Source organism: Bombina bombina, chromosome 5, assembly GCF_027579735.1.
Source record: "Bombina bombina isolate aBomBom1 chromosome 5, aBomBom1.pri, whole genome shotgun sequence".
Lineage (NCBI taxonomy): Eukaryota > Metazoa > Chordata > Amphibia > Anura > Bombinatoridae > Bombina > Bombina bombina.
Genome location: NC_069503.1, coordinates 333481661 through 333506479, shown reverse-complemented (window position 1 = coordinate 333506479; position 24819 = coordinate 333481661). Strand labels below are relative to the sequence as shown.

At 34.2% G+C, this 24819-nt stretch overlaps 1 protein-coding gene across 1 annotated transcript in view; it reads right to left on the bottom strand.

Moving 5' to 3' along the window:
• HDAC9 (histone deacetylase 9) overlaps positions 1 to 24819 on the bottom strand; it is a 2434493-nt gene that overhangs the window by 974922 nt on the left and 1434752 nt on the right. The window contains exon 16 of the mRNA XM_053714127.1: positions 9324 to 9457. Coding sequence (XP_053570102.1) covers positions 9324 to 9457 — 134 coding nt within the window. The remainder of the gene's footprint in view (positions 1 to 9323; positions 9458 to 24819) is intronic.

Below are 24819 nucleotides of genomic sequence, written 5' to 3'. Positions count from 1 at the left end.
TTTATTTACTTTTCACAGCAGGGGAGAGCAAGCTCATGTAGGCCATATAGATAGCATTGTGATCACGCTCGTGGCTAGTGGCAGACACTGCACTAATTGGCTAAAATACAAGTTAATAGATAATAACTAAAAGTCATGTGATTAGGGGCGGTCAGAAGATGCTTAGATACAAGTAAGTCACAGAAATAAAAAGTGTATTAATATAACATTGTTGGTTTTGCAATACTGGGGAATGGGTAATAAAGGGATTATCTATCTTTTTAAACAACAAAAATTCTGGTGTTGGCTGTCCCTTTAATTGATAGCTTTTTAATAGCAGTTCTGACTTCCTGTAAATGAATGGGCATATTTATTAAAAGGCCATAATACCCAAATGTTTAAACACTTAAAAGTGATGCAGCATATCTGTAAAAAGTTGACTAGAAAATATCACCTGAACATCTCTATGTAAAAAATAAAGATATTTTACCTCAAAAGTTTCTCAGTAGCCACATCCCATTGTAAAGGACTTCTAAGCAACAAATCAGTTTGCCTGTCCCGGGACAGCGGAAGGAGCGAGCATTCGTGCACACTCATCTTATTTCCCTATTCAGTGTAAGGAAGTTTACAATGAAATCTCATGAGAGTTAAGTGAAATCTCATGAGATCACAGTAAAAGAGTTCATGACCTCAGCACTGCTGATGCTGATTGGCTGCTGTTCATTTCTTCATTTATCTTATTTCCCTATTCAGTGTAAGGAAGTTTACAATGAAATCTCATGAGTGTTAAGTGAAATCTCATGAGATCACAGTAAAAGAGTTCATGACCTCAGCACTGCTGATGCTGATTGGCTGCTGTTCATTTCTTCATTTTTTATTATCTGCAGCTGAGCAGCAGCTGAGTATAACTTTTTACACAGAACTTACTCTGCTGAGCTGAGGAAATTGTGAGGTAAAATATCTTCCTTTTTTACATAGAGATGCTCAGGTGATATTTTCCTGTCAGCTTTTTACAGTTATACTGCATCAGTTTCAAGTGATTTAGCATATGAGTATTATGTCCCTTTAATTCTAACTGCTCTTCCTTCTTAAATAGAATGTTTCTTTTTACTAGATAGAAGTTTTGCCTCGTTTTATTACTCTCTTATCATTTAATAAAATAATAATGTAACCTATAGTTTGTGTCTATGAAATAAATATCACTATTTCCATACTATACTGTCCCAGTGTGCTTAAGAATTCAGCTTCCATATTCCAGCAGTACCACAAGAACCCCAAAAATGACTCAGATGCAGGGACACAACAAAATATAACTGCTCTTCTCTGTTTTTCACATTCAGTTACCATCTATCTAACTCTGTTCTCCTTAATTATTATTTTCTCTTTAATAATTATAAGATATAATAAGACATTAAAATGATTATTTTTTGTGTGCATGTTTAAGCATTAACAAATCTTACATGCATTTTCTTTCTGATTTGCTCACCATTTTGCTCAGTTATGAAAAATATCCATGGTGGGATCAAGACTGCTGGCTTAAAGGGACATTAAACCCCAAAAAATGATTTCATGATTCAAATAGAGGACTAGATTTTTAAAACGTTTCCAATTTACTTCTATTATCAAATATTTGTAATTCTCAAGTTATTCTTTGTTGAAGAGATACCTAGATCGGTAGCGTGCACATGCCTGAAGCACTACACGACAGGAAATAGTGCTGCCCTCTAGTGCCCCTGCTAATGTATAACATTGTTGCAAAACTGCTGCTATATAATGCTGAAGACACGTGCACACTCTTGAGCTTACATTTCTGCTTTTCCACAAAGGATGACAAGAAAACTAAGAAAATTTGATAATAGAAGTAAATTAGAAAGTTGTTTAAAATGTTATGTTCTATCTAAATTGGGTTTTATGTCCCTTTAAGAGATGCATTGTGGGCCCCCTTGTACCATTGTCATCAATTACATACAGATCGTCCAGTAATTTTGTGGAGAACAAGTGGCAACTCTAACTACTAGCAAGCTGGAATCACTCTCATATGAAAGTATGGTTTACGTTTAATGTATTGCATTTCTCAGAGTCAGCTTTGTTTATATTTTCCTAAGCCTTGTGGTAATTTCAGTTATTCACTATTAAAATGTAATATAAATAATTCAACATAATGACTCAACACAAAAAATTGTAGTACAAGGAAGTACACACAAACATACAAACAAGACAAAGATAAAAATACAGGTGTATTCCTCAATAAAATAAGCTATACTAAATAATACATTTTAAACTTTTCGGGAAAAAAAAGTAAAGCTTAGCTATGTGCTTAATTTAATTTTGGAAGTAAGCCGTAAAACATAAATGGTTGTTCCACTGAATACTCATTAAATGTGTCATATCTTTAAAATATAGTTTAGGGAAAGCTAGATAATCTTCATTAAATGGAAATATTTTCTTCCCTTTTCCTTTCATATTTAGGAACCAAAACCCCAGAGGACACATTTGGCTGTATTTGTTTTCTGGCAAATCTTATGGTTGGTTAATTTGTGCTGCTGATGGGATTTAACATTTGATCACAGATCAAATTTACAAAGTCAATATATTAATGAAGCATTTTGTTATTTGGCATAAGTGGTGTATGTCTTTCATGGATGGAATGGCTACATTTTTAGCTGGATCTATGCAGAAAACAAATTATACCAAAATTGACTCAAGCCAGAATAAACAGTATTGTGAAAAGAGGTTTTGTTTATGTGTGGGAAATGACTGCAACAATACTTCAGGGCACGGATGTTTTACCTATCAACACAGCATAATGTGTGCATTGATTCTTTTGCAGGAATGTGTCACTAGTTGAAGGAAGTTTTTATGGTAAAACAACACGGGTTAAAGGGTTATTTGGTAGAAAGTAAACTGTGCAAAAACTTTATTTAAAAGATCATGTGAACAGTATATCCTGATGTCCTGCTGCAAAATAATTTGTTATTGCTATGCAAATTTAATTATGGAACATTTTGCTCTAGTGACCGTATTTCTGTAGAATTATACATTAATATACGTTACATTTAAATTAACATATTAGCATACTGCAAGTAAATCACTCCCTTTTGCATTAATATAAATAACGTGAAACACTCACAGGCTTAATTAGGTCAGTTTAATTTTTTTTTTATATGCAATGAACATGTTTCATATTGGTTGTATAATTACAAACACATGATTGGATTGATATCACTCAATCTGTGTCATGTTCGATGATATATATATATATAAATAAAAATTACCTCCTATCATCTATTTCAATTAAAGGGACATGAAACCCAAAATATTTCTTTCATCATTTATATGGAGCATACAATTTTAAACTACATACTAATTTACTCCTATTATCACATTTTCTTGATTGTCTTGGTATCTTGGTATTGATGCCTGGAGCTTTATATAGCAACAGTTTTGCAAGAATGTTATCCATTTACAAGAGCACTAAATGGCAGCACTAGTTCCGGCTCGTTTGTGCTCCACACACCTACCTAGACATCTCTTCAACAAAGAGTACCATAGCAGCAAATTTGATAATAGAAGTATACTGGAATTTTTTTTTAAATGTTATGCTCTGTTTGAGTTACAAAATAATTGTATGTGTTTCATATCTTTTTAATTTAAAGGGATAGTAAAAACCTTGTAATTAAACATTTTTGTTGCAAAAGTTTAAATGATCAAATTCCCACTACTACTTGTATTACTTGGTAGAATCTATCACAGCTATTTTCTTATCATTTCTGCTGAGGCCAATTAGAGACAGATGGGTGGAAGTGTTAGGCTTGCGAAGACTGCAATGTGCACTGCCAATTCTCTGAAATGGAAAACCCACAATTGTTTAAACTGTACAATCTTCAGAGCAAGGCCCTCCTCCTCCTGTACGAGATTTGTTTAGTATTTGTATTGTATCACAAATGTTTGTCAATGTATACTCCTATCTCTGAAAGCAATGCTACAGGACTTTGCGGTGCTATACAAATGAATAATAACACTAATAACCTAATATTTTTTGTTGTTTAAAAAGATAGATAATCCCTTTATTACCCATTCCCCAGTTTTGCACAATCAACACAGTTATATAAATACACTTTTTACCTCTGTAATTACCTTGGTTCTAAGCCTATGCAGACTGCCCCCTTATTTCAGTTCTTTTGACAGATTTGCTTTTTAGCTAATCAGTGCTCACTCCAGGATAACTTCACATGCCTGAGCTCAATGTTATCTATATGAAACACATGAACTAATGCCTTCTAGGGGTCAGAATGCATTCAGATTAGGGGCAGTCTTCAAGGTCTAAGAAATTAGCATATGACCCTCCTAGAATTAGCTTTCAGCTAAGAATACCAAAGCAAAATTGGTGATAAAAGTAAATTGGAAAGTTGTTTAAAATAACATTCCCTATTTAAATCATGAAAGGTTTTTTTGGACTTGACTGTCCATTTAAAGGGATACTAAACCCAATTTTTTTCCTTTCATGATTCAGATAGAGCATGAGATTTTAAGCACCTTTCTAATTTACTCCTATTATCAATTTTTCTTTGTTCTCATGCTATCTTGATTTGAAAAATCAGTACTGCAAGCTTTAGAGCCGGACCATTTTTTGTTCAGCACCTGGGTAGCACTTGCTGATTTGTGGCTAAATGTAGTAAACCAATCAGCAAGCTCTACCAAGGTGCTGAACTAAAAATGGGCCGGCTCCTGACCTTTTATTACTGCTTTTTCAAATCAAGATAACATGAGAACAAATTAAAATTGATAATAGTAGTAAATTAGAAAGTTGCTTAAAATTGCATGCTCTATCTGAATCATGAAAGAAAAAATGTGGGGTTAGTATCCCTTTAATGTATATTGCAAAGTTGTTTAAGTATGCATAAAGACACATTTTATAATACAAGCTCTTTAAATACTCTAACAAATTATAGACACACATTGTATCATACATATGAAATAACTAAAAATTATTTTATTTTTTTATTAAAAAAAATAATAATTAATTAATAAAAAAAAGTTATTTAAATTAGCCTAAAGGTTCAATTCATACAGCCACCTTGGTAGACGAGGACATATATTCACGTCTGGCAAGAGAAGGTGTTTATTTATCTTAGGAATAATCATTTAAAAAAACTATAATAAGCTTTAAAATGTACACTTTTAATGGAACAAATACAATATTGCCCAATGTCCTTTTTTTATAGTCTATAAGTTTGTTATTTTTAAGCATACTAAAATCTCTATAAACTCTATGATAAACTTCCATCCTACATAACAAAACAATCTGGAATTATAGTAATAAATAATGGCTAGATTACGAGTTTTGCGGTATGAGGGGTGTGGTACTAACTTGCAAGTTATTGTCACCACTCACTTCCCTACAGCGCTGGCATTACAGGTTTTCATAAACCCGGCGTAATCAGGCAAGAAGTGAGCATAGAGCAAAATTGAGCTCCATACCACATTCCAATATCAGCGCTGCTGAAAGCTGCGGTGAGCTGGTTGTACGTGCTCATGCATGATTTCCCCATAGACATCAATGGGGAGAGCCGGCTGAAAAAAAGTCTGCAAAAAAGCAGCGTAAAGCTCCGTAACGCAGACCCATTGATTCCTATGGGGAAACAAAATTTATGTTTACACCTAACACCCTAACATAAACCTCGAGTCTAAACACCCCTAATCTTACACTTATTAACCCCAATCTGCTACCCCCGACATTGCAGACACCTACATAATATTTATTAACCCCTAACCTGCTGCTCCGGACATCGCCGCCACTAGAATAAACATATTAACTCCTAAACCGCCGCACTCCCGCATCGCAAACACTAGTTAAATATTATTAACCCCTAATCTGCAACCCCTAACATCGCCGCCACCTACCTACATTTATTAACCCCTAATCTGCCGCCCCCAATGTCGCCTCCACTATACTAAAATTATAAACCCCTAAACCTAAGTCTAACTCTAACACACCCTAACTGAAATATAATTAAAATAAATCTAAATAAAACCTACTATCATTACTAAAAAATACCTATTTAAAACTAAATACTTACCTGTAAAATAAACCCTAAGGTAGCTACAATATAACTAATATTTACATTGTAGCTAGCTTAGGGTTTTATTTTTATTTTACAGGCAAGTTTCTATTTATTTTAACTAGGTAGACTAGTTACTAAATAGTTATAACAATATACTAACTACCTAGCTAAAATAATTACAAATTTACCTGTAAAATAAAACCTAACCTGTCTTAAACTAACATTAACCTAAATTAAATACAATTACTTAATTACAAACCCCCCCACTAAATTACACAAAATAAAAAAAGAAATTATCAGATATTTAAACTAATTACACCTAATCTAATAGCCCTAGTAAAATAAAAAATGCTCTCCCAAAATAAAAAGAACCGTAGCCTACAATAAACTACCAATAGCCCTTAAAAAGGGCCTTTTGCGGGGCATTGCCCCAAAGAAATCAGCTCTGTTACCTGTAAAAAAAAATACAAACACCCCCAACAGTAAAACCTACCACCCACACAACCAACCCCCCAAATAAAATCCTAACTAAAAAAACCTAAGCTCCCCATTGCCCTGAAAATGGCATTTGGATGGGCATTGCCCTTAAAAGGGCATTTAGCTCTTTTTTTTTATTTATTTTAGCTATGTAGTTAGTAAATAGTTAATAACTATTTACTAACTAGTCTACCTAGTTAAAATAAATACAAACTTGCCTATAAAATAAAAATAAACCCTAAGCTAGCTACAATGTAAATATTAGTTATATTTTAGCTAGCTTAGGGTTTATTTTACAGGTAAGTATTTAGTTTTAAATAGGAATTATTTAGGTAATGATAGTAATTTTTATTTTTATTTATTTTAATTATATTTAATTTAGGGGGTGTTAGGGTTAGGGTTAGACTTAGGTTTAGGGGTTGGGGTTAATAAATGTAGGTAGGTGGCTGGGATGTTAGGGACAGCAGATTTGGGGTTAATCATATTTAACTAGTGTTTGAGAGGCAGGGTTAATATGTTTATTCTAGTGGCGGCGATGTCCGGAGCGACAGATTGGGGGTTAATAATGTTATTTTAGTGTTTGCGATGCGGGAGGGCCTCTGTTTAGGGGTTAATAGGTAGTTTATGGGTGTTAGTGTACTTTTTAACACTTTAGTTATGAGTTTTATGCTACAGCTTTGTAGCGTAAAACTCATAACTACTGACTTTAGATTGTGTTACGAATCTTGCGGGATAGGCTGCCTGTACCGCTCACTTTTTGACCTCCCAGAAAAAGATTTTAATATCGGCGCTATGGAAGTCCCATTGAAAAAAAGACTTTATGCAAATTGCGTAAGTTAATTTGCGTTAAGGCAAAAAAAGTGTGTGGTGCCCCTAAACCTGCAAGATTCTAAGGAATATTTACTATAATTTAAATAGATCTCTTGTGCATACTTGTGTTTAATGAACCTTCTCAATGAAACAGTATAAAATTTGATCTAGCTCCATCCTGAGTGAAAGTAGATCTGTTTTCCTTTGTTATTATAATTGGTATTAAATTAAAGGGAATATATAGTATTGTTTTTACATATGCATTGTATATATCAGCAATTAAACACTGCTTTGCAAAACATCTGAATATTAAACACATGCTTTAAGAGCAAAATCAGATAAACAATTTGGGTGTTTTTTAATAAATGTTTACCTTTTATTTTGTCATTTGAAATAGCTACTTTTCCAGTCAAAAGCTTAACTTATAGTAAAATCTCAGTACTGCAGTAATGGCTACAGGAAAGCTATTTAAACTAAAGATTTTAAGCCCTTTACGCTGTTAGGACATTCCATGCCGTCCTAACAGCACTGGCTTTAACAAAGTTAAGACGGCATGGAACGTCCTATCATATATGGCGTCCTGCAGATTCCCCCTTTCACGTTGGCAAGGATCGGTCTAGAGAGCGTGCATAGCAACAAAGGCAGTCCCCCATGATCCGATCCCTGCCTTGAAATCACGCGATCACATTGGTGATCTCATTATTTTATTTTTACTAATAGTGTTTACAATGGAACTTTGTTATAGATATGAACACTATAGTACCACCATGAAGGAGTTAAAAGAAATTAGCCTCTCAGGGAGGTGAGATGGAGAGCCCTGCAATTTTCAAATATTTTTTCTGAATCAGCTTTAAATACAATAAACTCGTATCTGCTTCTCCACTGAGTATACTGTTCCTTTAAATTAGAACATATGTAGGTAAAAACAAAGGAAAATTATATATTTTTTTGTTTTTAACAATGCATAATTAAACATTTTCTCGGGAATAACACTTTGAGTTACTGTCCTTTTTTTTAATAAATCCCTTACTATCCACTCAGAATATTCTAGAATATTCTATAGATAGATAGATGATAGAAACATTAATAGAATTGGTAATTATTTATGGACTGATATTCAAGTGCAGGACAGTGATCAACAATGGATTAAATCTTTGCGGATGGTTATGTTTGTACAGTTGCAATTGACTAATTACAACTTAAAGGACCAGTCAATACAGTAGATTTGCATAATCAACAAACGCATGATAAGAAGACAGTGCAATAGCACTTAGTCTGAACTTCATATGAGAAGTAGATTTTTTTTAAATAAATTGCAGTTATGTCTGTTTCCACTCCCCCTGTATCATGTGACAGCCATCAGCCAAATGGCACACAAATGCATATACGTATATGCTGTGAATTCAGTAGGAGTTGGTGACTCAAAAAGTGTAAATATAAAAAGACTGTGCACATTTTGTTAATGGAAGTAAATTGGAAAGTTGTTTAAAATTGCATGCTGTATCTGAATCATGAAGATTAATTTTGACTTGAGTGTCCCTTTAAAAGAATGACTTGTATAGTGAAGTTTAATAAGGGCCTCTATGATTCTATCACTCTCTAGGTGAATACTGCTCTGGTTTATGGTATCTGGGATGCTTCTTATTAAATAATTGTTATTATTGATGGTTAGAATGCTAAAAAGTAAATTCTCACACTAGTTGGTGTACCATTTTAGCACCTTAATTTATTTGATTATGTAGTGATCCAGCCTCTTTTACTTTTTTTGCACATACATATTTTATACATTTCAGTTAGGAAGTGCTAGCTGAGGTTCATTTGTTTCCTAGTAAATAGATTGTATGCTTTGTTTTTGTTATTGAGGTTATTGCTTTACTGTTGTTACTAAATTAAGGGAAGTAATGTAGGTTTTATGCCCATGTGGTGACTGATAAAAGGGTTTATTTCTACTGTTGTTGCATTTTAGAATACTGTGTGTACAGAGCTGATTACCTCACATTGGTTTAATAACCCAGTTTCTTGGAGTCTTGACCAGATGCTTTGTATTCTTCCAGCATGTTCAGGATGGTTGGAATAGTTGCTACAAATGCACTGGTGCTTCAGCATTACAGGGTCATAGACAATACCTTTAGCATAAACAAAACATGATAACAAACATTAATCATAAAGGACATTTGTTAATCTTCACTAAAACATTCCATATGTCATTAATCAAAACAACTACAGTTATACAAATTGAAATAATCATCTGTTGTATCTTTATTATCAATACATATTTACAAATTTACTATAAAAAAGAAATATATATATATATATTGCGGTTAAAGTCAGATATTGGGTAATTCTAGCATTACCCAGGTAAAACAGACATTACCCAAGCAACTCCCCTCAGAGTGTGGAGTCATCATATCAAACATATATAGCATGCACTGTAATTCCCTCATCTTCACTATCTTTTTTGCTGCCCAGGGGGTTCATGGGGTGAAGACCCCCTTTTAAACCTCATTCCCCAAGGTTCACTTGGGGTGGATGCCAGATGATCGTCCGGGTGCCTTTCTTAAATCCTCCAGGTGGAGGCAAAAGAAATAGTGTACATGGGGCAATTACAGTACATCGGGCTTTACCCACAGCCAATTGGTTATGTCTGTTTTACCCAGGTAATCCTAGGATTACCCGGATTTCTTACTTTACCCGTAAGATATATATATATATATATATATATATATATATATAGATAGATAGATAGATAGATAGATAGATAGATAATGTTTTCTTTCCACAAAGAATATTTACCATTGTATAAGCTATCTCCATGCAAGTTAGTTTCCTAAAAAACATTTTGCCTTAATTAAAATAGTTGGCATAAGAAACTATTTGGACTGGTGGATACATTTTGTAGCCATTTAACATAAAGCTTTTTATTGCTTTTAGCATTTTAATATTACATTAACTGGGGCAGCTTGGTAATAACTTTTCCACCTGAACGGTATTATAAGCCAAACAGTCAAAAAACAGTAGTTATATTTTCCACATTTGGTATATTCTGTATATTGCCAACTTTATTTATTAAATATGCTATGACAATATGATATCTGATATATCAATGGCACTTTTTTTTATTGAGGTATGCTCATACAAGTTACTGACACACATTTATTATTATGCAACATTTAGTTTCACACAGTTCCAATATATATACAGGTAGCCCTCAGTTTACGCCGGGGTTAGGTTCCAGAAGGAATGGTTGAAATCGAAACCGTTGTAAATTGAAACCCAGTTTATAATGTAAGTCAATGGGGAGTGAGGGAGTTAGGTTCCAGGTCCCTCTCAAAATTGACTTAAGTTACACCTAATACATTATTTTTAAAGCTTTGAAATGAAGACTTTAAATGCTAAACACCATTATAAACCTAATAAAATAATCACACAACACAGAATATATAATTAAACTAAGTTAAATGAACAAAAACATTTGCTAAACAGCATTATAAACCTAATAAAATAATCACACAACAGAGACTTTACTTGCATTTTTCTGCAAACAATTCTTTCTATGCATTCCAATATGGACCGATTTATAGACAGGAAAATCGTGTTCCTTTGAAATCTGCTTAATAGCTCAGGTCTGGTTAAACTGATTAATTTTAGCTTGCTTGGCTTTGCTGCAACACAAGCGGACAGCTCAGCTACTGGCTATTTTAATAAATGCACTGCTTCTCAATGCTTTTCAATAGCAGTCACATGACTGGAACAAAAGGTTGTTATTCTGAAACGGTGTAAAATGAACCGTTGTAAAACGAGGGCCACCTGTGTATATATATATATATATATATATATATATATATATATATATGTTACAGTTAAAGTGCAGAATCAGTTAATGTGCACATTACCTAGCTAATCTGCAGATTAACTGATTTGCTCAGTTAAAGTGCAGAATCTGCACTTTACCTAGGTAATGTGCACATTAACTGCTTCCATGTAGTTAAAGTTGGAAAAATTTGTTTCTCTCATGTAAACTGTTTATTGAAAAAGAAGCCGAAGAATCTTCCAATTTTGGCTGAGGGCAGATACGCTCCAGAGTGCTCTGTTCTAATCAGAGCCTCGGGTGCCGCAACTGCCTCTGGGAACCTTACCATGGGTCCTAGCCGCACGTCTTGAAATTCTCTGTCTGGGAAATTATCTATCTATATATCTATCTATCTATTTATTATAGATTCGATAGATAGATAGATAATTTCCCAGACAGAGAATGTCAAGACGTTGCTGGCTGGGACCCATGGTAAGGTTCCCAGAGGCAGTTGTGGTGCCCGAGGCTCTGATTAGAACAGAGCACTCTGGATCGTATCTGCCCTCGGCCGAAATCGGAACATTCTGTTCTTTATTTATTTCGTTAAACTCAAATATTATTTAACATCATGTTCTTTATTTATTTCGTTAAACTCAACTATAACAATTAATTAAATTAACATAATGTTATTATTTAACATCATGTTCTTTATTTCGTTAAACTCAACTATAACAATTTAAAAAATATAATACAAACAATCAAACTGTTTAAAATATTAGATCTAGGAAATTAATTTGCAGTCACAAATTGTGTCTGGAGAGTATCTGCCCTCGGCCGAAATCGGAACATTCTGTTTATTACATTCTTCGGCTTCTTTTTCAATAAACAGTTTACATGAGAAAAACAAACTTTTCTAAAAAGCTAAAGTGCTTTTTTTTTGCACTTTAACTAGTGCCTAGTAGGTAATGTGCAGATTATCTAGGTAATTTGCAGATTTACCTAGGTAATCTGAGAAATGAAACAATTTTTCTGCACTTTAACTGATCACCCTAGTTAATCTGCAGATTAGCTAGGTAATGTGTACATTTCTGCACTGCACTTTAACTGTAACATATATATATATATATATACTGAATTGGTCAACAATAAAGTAAAAAAATATTTTAAAAAGTAGGTTGTTTAGACATTATTGGTGTGTATAGAGTACTTACCCCAAGCAATGTACAATCTAATTAATATAAGGGCATATGTAAAAAAAAAAAAAAAAAGAATTGGATAATAGGAAACCAAATATATTATTATTTTATAAATGTGGATAAAGTGAAACTTAAAGTGATGGTAAAGTTAACTCTAGTTCTATAAAGCATAGCACTGGGGGTTCAAAATCATTGTAAGTTTAATTCATAATTTTTTATATGTTAATGTATGTATCAAGTTATCATCTTTAGAATGCCTTTTCTTACTGTCCTCTAACTCGACCCATATATATATTTTTTCTCTATTGATCACGTTTTGTTATCCACCTATTGAAATTTCTGCCATTAGGCAGCCGTCTCTCCATGTCATCCGCCCTCTTACTACTCTATGCATGAGCTGTAAATTTTCTTGGCATATTGATTACCCTGCGAGCTCCCGTTTCACGCATGCGTCTTACTTCCAAGTAAGACGCCTGTCATACGTCATCTGCATGTTACAATAATAATTTATATGCATAATAGAGACCTGTTTAAATGTTTAGAAATATATAGATAGTGCTATTTTAATTTTAAACATCTTTCAAATTGATTTCTATGACTTAAATTGGTTTATTCCCTTCATATCCTTTGTTGAAGAAATGGCAATGCACATGGGTGACCCAATAACAAGAACAATACATGTGCAGCTACCAATCAGCAGCTCCTGAGCCTACTTCTGTATGCTTTTCAATAAAATATACCATGAAAATTAATCAAATTATATAATAGAAGTAAATTGGAAAGTTGTTTACAATGCCATGCTCTCTCTAAATCATGAACGTTAACCTTAACGAGCGAGGACGTTTTAGGTAAGTCCTCCAAAAAATGGCCCGTAATGTTCGCTGACGTACCTAGCACGTCTTCGGTCAAAATTAGTGGTGGAAACTATCACTATTGCTTCCAGTCGCTCTCAGGGTAATTGCAGCGATGCCTCCATATTAAAGGGACATAATACTTATATGCTAAAATACTTTAAACTGATGCAGTATAACTGTACAAAGCTGACAGGAAAATATCACCTGAGCATCTCTATGTAAAAAAAGGAAGATATTTTACCTCACAATCTCATCAACTCAGAGTAAGTTCTGTGTAAAAAGTTATATTCGGCTGTTGTTCAGCTGCAGGTAAAACAAAATAAAAAATGAAGGAATGAACTGCAGCCAATCAGCATCAGCAGTGCTGAGGTCATGAACTCTTTTACTGTGATCTCATGAGATTTCACTTAACGCTCATGAGATTTCATAGTAAACTTCCTTAAACTGAATAGGGAAATAATATGAGTGTGCACGAATGCTTGCTCCTTTCGCTGTCCCGGGACAGACATACTGATTTGCTGCTTAGAAGTCCTTTACAATGGGATGTGGCTACTGAGGAACTTATGAGGTAAAATAACTTTCTTTTTTACATAAAGATATTCAGGTGATATTTTCTAGTCAGCTTTTTACAGCTATGCTGCATCACTTTCAAGTGTTTCAACATTTGGGTATCATGGCCCTTTAAGGAATTGTGCAATACCCTCCAGTCAGTAACCGATGCAGAGAGGGCCACTCTTTGGCCCTGTCTTCATCAGCCAGGGATGGCACAGATCATTGATGGTGTGGGAGGGTTAGGAGGGAGGCAGGTGTGTGGCCAATCGCTGGAGGAGGGTGGGACCACTACTCTACGGAAAAGAAGAAAAAATTGAGCTGCAGTGGCCGTGAGGTGGAAGGAACGAGTGGGAATGAGGGAGAGGGGGATCCTATGTGGGAAAGAGATCTGGGAGGGGGGTAGTTAAAAAAAAGTAAAAATTGCTGCAAACTGGGTACTGACAGACAGCTGCCAGTACCTGAAATGGCGGCTAATAGGTAGAGGGGGAGGGTTATAGAGCTATTTGGGGAGATCAGGGAGATTGGGGGGTAAGGTTGATCCTAAAATGCAGAAAATATACCGGTATTATAGAAATACATGTATATATATATATATATATATATATATATATATATATATATATATATATATATATATATATAAAAGAGCCTTTTATTTTCATACTGGCAGACGTTCTGCCAGTACTTAAGAAGGGGGTAACCATTGGGGTGTGGGGGAGGGAAGAGAGCTGTTTGAGAGGGATTGGCCGCTAGCAGGGGATGTCAATCAACCCAATCGTATTCGATCGGGTTGATTTCTGTCCGCTGCCTCAGAGCAGGTGGACAAGTTATGGAGCAGCGGTCTTTAGACCGCTGCTTTATAACTTCTGTTTCTGGCAAGCCTGAAGGCTCGCGCAGAAACAAAGGCATCAAGCTCCATTCGGAGCTTGATAATTCAGCCCCTTAGTCTGTTTTTTAATGCTTTCAAAAATAGCTTCTATTGTAAAAAATGTAATAACAAAAACACAAATTATTTTATTATTAACATATATTTTTACCACCCTGTGATGCTGATAATTGTTTAAAAGAGCAATTTTAATAAATAATTCCTGGCAATATCATTCTAAAGTTGTATTTCAGATATACAAAAAAAAAAAAAAATGTATTAGACTTACTTGTAGTGATATATCTCCAGTGACACAATATATACATAAAAATATATATTTATATCTGCAGTACTTAAAAAATAAGTAAAATATATATATATCATTTATTTTTTAAGTACTGTAGATATAAATATAGATTTTTATGTATATTATAGGTTTGGTTCCAGACCACTGCAATAAAGCGAATATAGCAATAAAGTGAGTCACACTCCTTTTTTTGATTCCCAGTGCATATAAAGGTTCTATTTACACTATGCTGTAGTCTATTAAGTGTGCGATAGCATTATGTCTAAAAAAATAATAATTCATTAAAAAATACTTTTATGCTAAAAAATGCTAACCATCATCTGAGCTTTCAATGAGTGGTAATAATCTTTTTTTTTTGGTAGTGTGTATATATATGTATGGTAGTGTGTATATATATGTATGTATGTATGTATGTATTTCTAACAAAACTCAATATTTAGCAGTTGGTGAATCTGGAATTTAAATATAGAGTTTTGTTAGGTAGTGCCAGGAGTTGATATTTGATTGATAATTATAACAGGAGTAATAGTTAATGCATATGCACCCCTGATATAATAAGCTTTCTTATAGTTTGAAAGGATAGGACTGGTTTTCTACACGCATTTAGTGAGTGAAGTTGACATCTGTTATTGAGGTTAGTGGAGTACCTTTCATTATTAGGTTTAAATTTTCTGCCACCCCGTTTTCTTATTATAATATCACTCATATTGCCACAGAATAGATCCTTTTCAGTTATTTATTGTGATATTACATTGCAATTGTTTGTAGCTATATCTCATTAGTGCACCATTTGTTGCTATGACAACACTGATGGTGGTTCATCTTGTGGGAGGTGTTATGGGTATATAAGAAACACAATTCATTTTTCTTTGTCTGAGGAAGGGGTGATATCCCCAAAACATCACAAGTTGCACAAATAAAATTATGTGATCTTTGAATAGACCAGTGAGTGCCTTTTATCTTAAAAATAATAATTATAGATATATAGATAGATACTCTCTTAATACCGAAAAAAAAAAACGGGATTGGCTCTATTTTTATCAAAGTGATCTCAATCATACCAAGTTAAATAAAGCAGAGCTTGATAACAATATTCTATCTCCATTTCCCCCAATAGCATTGTTAATGACTATTAATGGCTATCAGTCCCCAAAAAAGAATTTAGACATGAAAAAATATAATTACTCTACTGGTTTCCCAGGCTCTCTCACCAACTGACCAAGTCATTCATCCTTATTCTGCTGGTATAGCAAACTTTATTATCCTGACAATCTCCTCTCTGTCTCTATTAAATAATGTAGAATTGCATAATGAACAAGTACATAATAAAGACAAAGGCAATGCAAAAGCACATACTCTGAATTTAAATGACCAATATTTTTTTTTTTTTCTGACAAGTTTCAAAATGTACTTCAATTTGCCGGCCCCTTGTATCATATGATAGTCATCAGCCAATAACAGACTTCTATAGGTGTACACTGTGAACTCTTGCAAATGCTTAGTAGGAGCTGGCGCCTCAAAAAAAAAATTGCAAATAAAAAGATTGTGCAGTTTGATCATGGAAGTAAATTGGAATTTGTATTACATTTTTTTTGCATACTTTAGATGGGAAGTATTTTTTAGTAGTAGCATAGTTGTCAGAAGCATACATTCACTTTTTTATTTAAGTACTATTTACTTTCTATCAGTAACAGTAATTACCCTGAGCAGAACTAGAAAAACACCCTTTCTCACATAGATATTTAGTGACATTTTTTTGTTAAATGTCAAAGGTCATATGCTATTTATCATTGAACTGTTAACAAGTTGTCTGGTACTTTTCTTTAATTGCCATATAGAGAGATGCCATATAGATAGATGGTGCACTGTAAACACAGCTTGTCACATGAGTGAATGGTTGACAAGGACATTTTAAATGACTTTAACCACAATCGGGAGAGAAATGTTTTGTTTTATTTTACTGGCAACAGGTAATGCAATAACCGCCACTTTAATAAAGGTTAGACCTAGTGAACCCTCTAGTTTTCCCTGACTATATGTTCATTGATAGCAGAGTTGTAATAGTTAAACTCAATGTTAAGCTCAATAGCCAACAGACACTAATCTGACTGTTGAATAGGCATTCATCTGATTGGTACCTGTACTAACCAACCAAGCATCAGAGCTTGATGTTGTTGTCTCTCTCCTATTGGCTAGATGACAATTAGGCTGTTGATTATTTACTGCTTTTCATTTCTATATTTCCTTAATCATGGATAGTACACATTTGGAGAGTTACAGTCTGCTATTTATGCCCTTGTGCACATTTTCCCACAAAACTTGGTTGTGTCACTGGTTGAATGAGCTATATTTAAGTGTATCTTAGCTATTTTCATTAAAGTTTCAAGATAGTAGGATTTGATAGTAATCTACATGCCTACATTACACACCCAGTTCACAGATTAATGGGGAAGAACGGTGGAGTTCTACTACTGGAAACTTGGAACTTGGATCCTTTCCAGGACCTTATAAACCACACTAAAAGCTTCTTTCCTCCAACTAATTCTTCAACAGGCTCCCTATTTTGGGCTAAATTACGAGTGGAGTGCTATTTAGAGAGGGGCACTATGCACGCGCCAGGTGCCAGGCATATTAAAAGTTGAAAGTAAAAGTTTGCATGCAAGCAAAACCCGATGCGCGCTAACCAAATATTGCAACCGTGTTAACTTCTAACCATAGAAGTCAATGGGGAGCAAAGAAGAAAAAAACTAACACCTACACTTGCACGCTAACCAGACAGTTATAAATATATTTCACACTCCAATGTTCTTCACTTACAGAACAATGTACTATTTATTGTACATACATATTTATATATATATATATATATATGTATATATATATATATATATATATATATATATATATATATATATATATACAGTATATATACCAACACCTGTATATCTATTCCTACTGATATATTGTTAGAGATATCTATTTTACATTAACTTTATCACATATATATATATATATATATATATATATATAAATATTTAATAATAAAAAACTACATTATTTTCTGTGGCCTAAATTACAAGTTTTGCGCTATTGTGCGGTACGGCTATAGCGCTGAAAAATGTACCTTTGCGCGCGGAATATGCAGGTCTCCCGTATTACAAGTTGCTGTGGTACAGCTATACCGCAAGTGTTTTAGCCTTTACGCAAATCTCCATTCCGCACTCAAGAAATGGCTTTTGAGTGCGGAATTTTAATAATATAATGCTTGCGTTATAGTCTATACCACCGCCATCCATTCCGCTATCTGAGACCAGTAGTTATGGATTTTGCGAAACAAAAATGTTTCACAAAACTCCTAACTAAAATGTTACAAAGTAAACTAACACCCATAAACTACCTATTAACCCCTAAACCCCCATGCCCCCGCATCGCAAATACAGGTGAAACTCGAAAAATTAGAATATCGTGCAAAAGTTAATTTATTTCACTAATGCAACTTAAAAGGTGAAACTAATATATGAGATAGACTCAATACATGCAAAGCAAGATCGTTCAAGCCGTGAGTTGTCATAATTGTGATGATTATGGCTTACAGCTCATGAAAACCTCAAATCCACAATCTCAGAAAATTAGAATATTGTGAAAAGGTGCAATATTCTAGGCTCAATCAGCTAATAAAGCCATAACACCTGCAAAGGGTTCCTGAGCCTTTAAATGGTCTCCCAGTCTGGTTCAGTAGGAATCACAATCATGGGAAAGACTGCTGACCTGATAGTTGTGCAGAAAACCATCATTGACACCCTCCATAAGGAGGGAAAGCCTCAAAAGGTAATTGCAAACGAAGTTGGATGTATCAAAGCACATTAATAGAAAGTTATGTGGAAGGGAAAAGTGTGGAAAAAAAAAAAAAAAGGTGCACAAGCAGCAGGGATGACCGCAGCCTGGAGAGGATTGTCAGGAAAAGGCCATTCAAAAGTGTTGGGGACTTTCACAAGAGTCACCACACACAGACGGATTCTGGACATGGGCTTCAAATGTCGTATTCCTCTTGTCAAGCCACTCCTGAACAACAAACAATGTCAGAAGCGTCTTACCTGGGCTAAAGAAAAACAGACCTGGTCTGTTGCTTGGTGGTCCAAAGGCCTCTATTCTGATGAGAGCAAATTTAGCATCTCATTTGGAAACCAAGGTCCCAGAGTATGGAGGAAGAATGGAGAGGCACACACTGCAAGATGCTTGAAGTCCAGTGTAAAGTTTCCACAGTCTGTGTTGATTTGGGGAGCCATGTCATCTGCTGGTGTTGGTCTACTGTGCTTCATTAAGTCCAGGGTCAATGCAGCCGTCTACCAGGAGATTTTGGAGCACTTCATGCTTCCTTCCACAGATGAGCTCTATGGGGATGCTGACTTCATTTTCCAGCAGGACTTGGCACCTGCCCACACTGCCAAAAGCACCAAAACCTGGTTTAATGACCATGGGATTACTGTGCTTGATTGGCCAGCAAACTCGCCTGACCTGAAACCCATAGAGATTCTATGGGCCATTGCCAAGAGAAAGATGAGAGACATGAGACCGAACAATGCAGAAGAGCTGAAGTCCGCTATTGAAGCATCCTGGTCTTCTATAACACCTCAGCAGTGCCACATGCTGATAGCTTCCATGACATGCCGCATTAAGGCAGTAATTCCTGCGAAAGGGGCCCAAACCAAGTACTGAGTACATACAGTATGCATGCTTATACTTTTCTTAGGTCCAATATTGTTCTACAGGTATGTATGTATTCTTGTTTTATTGATTGCATGTAATATTCTTATTTTCTGAGATTGTGGATTTGGGGTTTTCATGAGCTGTAAGCCATAATCATCACAATTATGACAAATCACGGCTTGAACTATCTTTGCTTTGCATGTAATGAGTCTATCTCATATATTTGTTTCACCTTTTAAGTTGCATTAGTGAAATAAATTAACTTTTGCACGATATTCTAATTTTTTGAGTTTCACCAGTACTATATTATACCTATTAACCCCTAATCCCCGGCCCACCCACATAGCCAACATTAAATAAACCTATTAACCCTTAAACCACCGACCCCCACATCGCCAACACTAAATAAACCTAAACTATTAAGCCCTAAACCGCCACCTCCCTACATTGTTAATACTAAACTAAACATATTAAACTCCTAAACCGCCGGGCCCCCATATCGCAACTACTATAATAAACCTATTAACCCCTAATCTGCCAGCCCCCCATATCGCTAATACTAAACTAAACATATTAAACCCTAAACCACCACCCCCCACATCGCATATCACTAAATTTAAGTATTAAACTATTAACCCCTAAACCTAACACCCCTAACTTTAAAATAAATTTATAATATAACTATCCTAAAATAAATAAAAACTTACCTGTGAAATAAAAAAAATAAGATTAAACTATAAAAAATACAATTTTAAGAAAATAAAATAAATGAAAAATAAAAAAACTAAATTACAAATTTAAAAAAACACTACGAAAAAATCTAACATTACCAAAAAAAAAAACGCTAAAAATTACAAAAAAAATAATAAAACACTATCGGCTAGATTACGAGTCTTGCGTTATGAGTAAAAAAGCAGCGTTAAGCCTCAAAACGCTGCTTTTTTACTACCGCTGGTATTACGAGTCTTGCAGATTTAGGGGCACTGCACACTTTTTTGGCCTTACCGCAAATTGCGTATAGTCTTTTTTCTATGTGACTTCCATAGCGCCGGTATTATGAGCTTGTCCTGGGAGGCCAAAAAGTGAGCGGTACACCCTATCCCGTCAAGATTCGTAACGCATTCTAAAGTCAGTAGTTATGAGTTTTATACTACAAAGCTGTAGCATAAAACTCATAACTAAAGTGCTAAAAAGTACACTAACACCCATAAACTACCTATTGACCTCTAAACCGAGGCCCTCCCGCATTGCAAACACTAAAAATAAAATTATTAACCCCTAATCTGCCGCTCCCGACATCGCCGCCACTAGAATAAACATATTAACCCCTAAACCGCTGTACTCCCGCCTCGCAAACATTAGTTAAATATTATTAACCCCTAATCTGCTGTCCCTAACATTGCCACCACCTACCTACATTTATTATCCCTTAATCTGCCGCCCCTAACGTCTCCGCCACTATACTAAATTTATAACCCCTAAATCCAATTCTAACCCTAACACCCCCTAACTTAAATATAATTAAAATAAATCTAAATAAAACTTACTATTAATAACTAAATAATTCCTATTTAAAAATAAATACTTACCTATAAAATAAACCCTAAGATAGCTACAATATAACTAATAGTTACATTGTAGCTAGCTTAGGGTTTATTTTTATTTTACAGTCAAGCTTGGTAGAATAGAAACTAGGTAGAATAGTTACTAAATAGTTATTAACTATTTAATAACTACCTAGCTAAAATAAATACAAATGTACCTGTAAAATAAAACCTAACCTAAGTTACACTAACACTACAATTAAATAAATTACTTAAATTAAATACAATAAAATAAATTAAATACAATTAGCTAAATTACAAAAAAAACAAAACACTAAATTACAGAAAATAAAAAACAAATTACAATATATTTAAACTAATTACACCAAATCTAATAGCCCTATCAAAATAAAAAATGCCCCCCCAAAAAAATAAAAAAAAAACCCTAGCCTAAACTAAACTACCAATAGCCCTTAAAAGGGCCTTTTGCTGGGCATTGTCCCAAAGAAATCAGCTCTTTTACCTGAAAAAAAATACAAACAACCCCCCAACAGTAAAATCCACCACCCACACAACCAACCCCCCAAATAAAATCCTAACTAAAAACCTAAGCTCCCCATTGCCCATTGCTGTTCCAATCAGCCAATAGAATGCGAGCTCAATTATATATTACACTTTGAGATGGTAATATATAATGATGAAATATATATAAAAGAACAACTCTGCAATATACTTTCATTATTTATTTTTTTCCCTTCTACTATAACTCCATTTGGAAATTGTGAGCTTTTCACTTCCTGTTAGAAATCTAAGTTCAGAATACTGTTATATTCCACACAGCCATTGGCTGCAAACTCTAGTGAGCTATTATAACTGTCTCTAATTGGCCACAGCAGAGAAGGTAACCTAAGTTACAACATGGACAGCTCCCATTGTTTTATAGACACTAAAATGTTACACTTATTTTGTCAATATATAAACAACTAATAAAACTTCAAAAAATAGATCTACATGTTATTCTCAGACGAATCTTTACTTTGAATGCTTCATTCTATCTAGCATTTATGTAGTGTTTAATGTCCCTTTAAGCCCGCTGCTGCTTAACCTGTCCAAATCATTCCGATCTGTTCCAATGATTGTCAGTCATCAACTTTACTATAAAGGTTGTTTCCCCTTAATGTATTACAAATGACTTGTTATACCAATTGCAGATGCAGAGTATTAGATGTATGAGAAATTGTTACCTTGTGTTTATTTTTGGATTGTAAATAGCTGGTTTTGCCTATTAAAACCATCACCTATTGTTTTCAACATAATGCCCTTATAAGGGCTAAATTACAAGTTATGTGCTAATGTTTGCACACAAGCAATATTAGAAATATCATGAGTGAATTAATTTGCACATGTATTATAAGTTGAAAGTAAATGTGTTTGCTCAAAGAGCAATCAAATTTAATGCACGCCCTGCCCTCCATTACATATGCAGCGTCCCCCACAAAATCCTCCGCCGCCGGATTTTACGCAATTTTGGTATTACATATATGGCGTAACATACAAGTTACGTGCGTATATTTCTCCCTTCGGCCGTAATTTTTATCCCCATAGAAGCCGCGCAATTTGGTATCCAATATGCAGCGTAAGGACTTACGCATGCAGAATTCAGAAAATCTACTCCATTCTCATCTCGCCAGTCGTCACATATTGCAGGCGCAGCAACCCTTGCACTGACTAAAAAAGCAACGTAAAGCCTAGGAAGCCTTAACAAACACATACATTTAAGCAGCATCTCAAGGTTAAAGGGACAGTATACTATGATATTGTTTTTTTAAGGTTTATTTGTGTATTTGAAATAGTTTGAAGCCACAACCTAATCAAATGGATTGAGCTTGTAGGTACTTTATCACATTGTGGACATATACTTGCTTATTTACTTTAAATTTGTTCTCAAAACAATCAATAATTCTTGGAGAAGAGAACAATGGGAAATCATAATTGTATTACCTTCATCTCTTTAGAACCCACTGGAGTGTAATTTATTCTAATGTTAACACAGCTTGGCATTGATGCCAAAATATATAAAGGGACAGTCAAGTCCAAAGAAAACCTTCTTGTTTCAAATAGGGCATGTTTATTTCAAACTACTTTCAGATTTAATTCTAACACTTGCTGCGCATGGGTTTATACTTGAATTTTGAATAGCGTAATTACGTGTCGCATTTTTATTTGAAATCTGTCCATTTTTACGAGTGTTAGCCTAATTTGCATAAAACTACTCTTTATTGACACTTTCCGTGGATAAAATACTGGCTTAAGTTACTTACGACGACTGAAATGTGTATTTTGCGCACATTTCAGAAGATCACCAGTTTGTCCTACTTACGCCAGTTTAGCATCTAACGGCGCAGTATATGTAATACCCCGATGTGCGAGGTGAAATTACGGCCAGCGCAGGTTCCCACGCTTGCTCCGAAACCTGCGCCATATATGTGATTGCGCCCCCTGAGGGCAAAAGTATGCATATTAAAGGCCTTGAGCATGCACACATCTCCACTTTATGCTCATGTATAAACATCTAAAATTACACTCCGTTTATATTATCAGCAAGTACATATAATATTGTACTCCCATGCATCAAGATGCGGATATTCTGTGCATTTAATATATGATTAAATACATATTTATATTGTTTCTGTATGTCTCATATAGCTATTTTAATATATATGCCATTTATGTACACATACATGATACTTACCTATTACAAAGTGTAAAGTATTAAAATAACGGATGGGAAATAAAGTGCAGGCAACTTAAAAGGGAACATCTCTAGATTCATTGCCAATACAGCGGAGCTGTTTCTTATATTGAGTGATCCTTTAAAATAAACTGCTACACGCATATAAACACTTTTAGATAAAAAATAGACATATAAATATTAATACAATGGTATATGCACATGTATTTGACTACAAAGGGCTATAAAATATGTGTCTAAATAATAATTATATAATATTAATTAATGTGTTTTACTGTGTTTTTACTATATATATTTCGAATTCCAAAGTTCTTTATATAGATAAAAATGTTATTTGTATTTTTTAATTGATATTTCTATATATATCTGTATATATTTATACCTGTATATATTCCAAAAGATATATAGGCATAGATATAGATTTTACAGTAACAATATACATATATATATATATTTATAATAAAAATGGAATGTGAAATATTAATAACTTCTGTAAGGTTTGCACATGAGCGATAAGTGTTATTTTTTTTTTCTGCGCTCTCCATTGGGGAGAAAAGCGTGTTTGTAATTTCCGAGGTCCTAAAGTTAGCATGCGTCAGGTTTTGCTCACTCTACTTGTAATCTAGTACTAAATGGGTTGAGCCTACAGATAATTCAGAACTGCTCTTGTTATGTCTGTCTAAACAACAACCTAATAGTTAGGAATTTAAATGCTAATTATGTCTGGGGGGGTTCAATCAGCATAACTAGCTATTTCAGATACACAAATCTCTCTTCTATTCCCATTGGGGAGTTAATTAGTGCTCTATTCTACTATTTACATATTTTTTCTAGAGAAAATACATCTGTATTCATAATTTTAGTACAGGTGACACTTATAACAGGCAAAATCGGCTATTTCAATTAACAAAATAAAGGTAA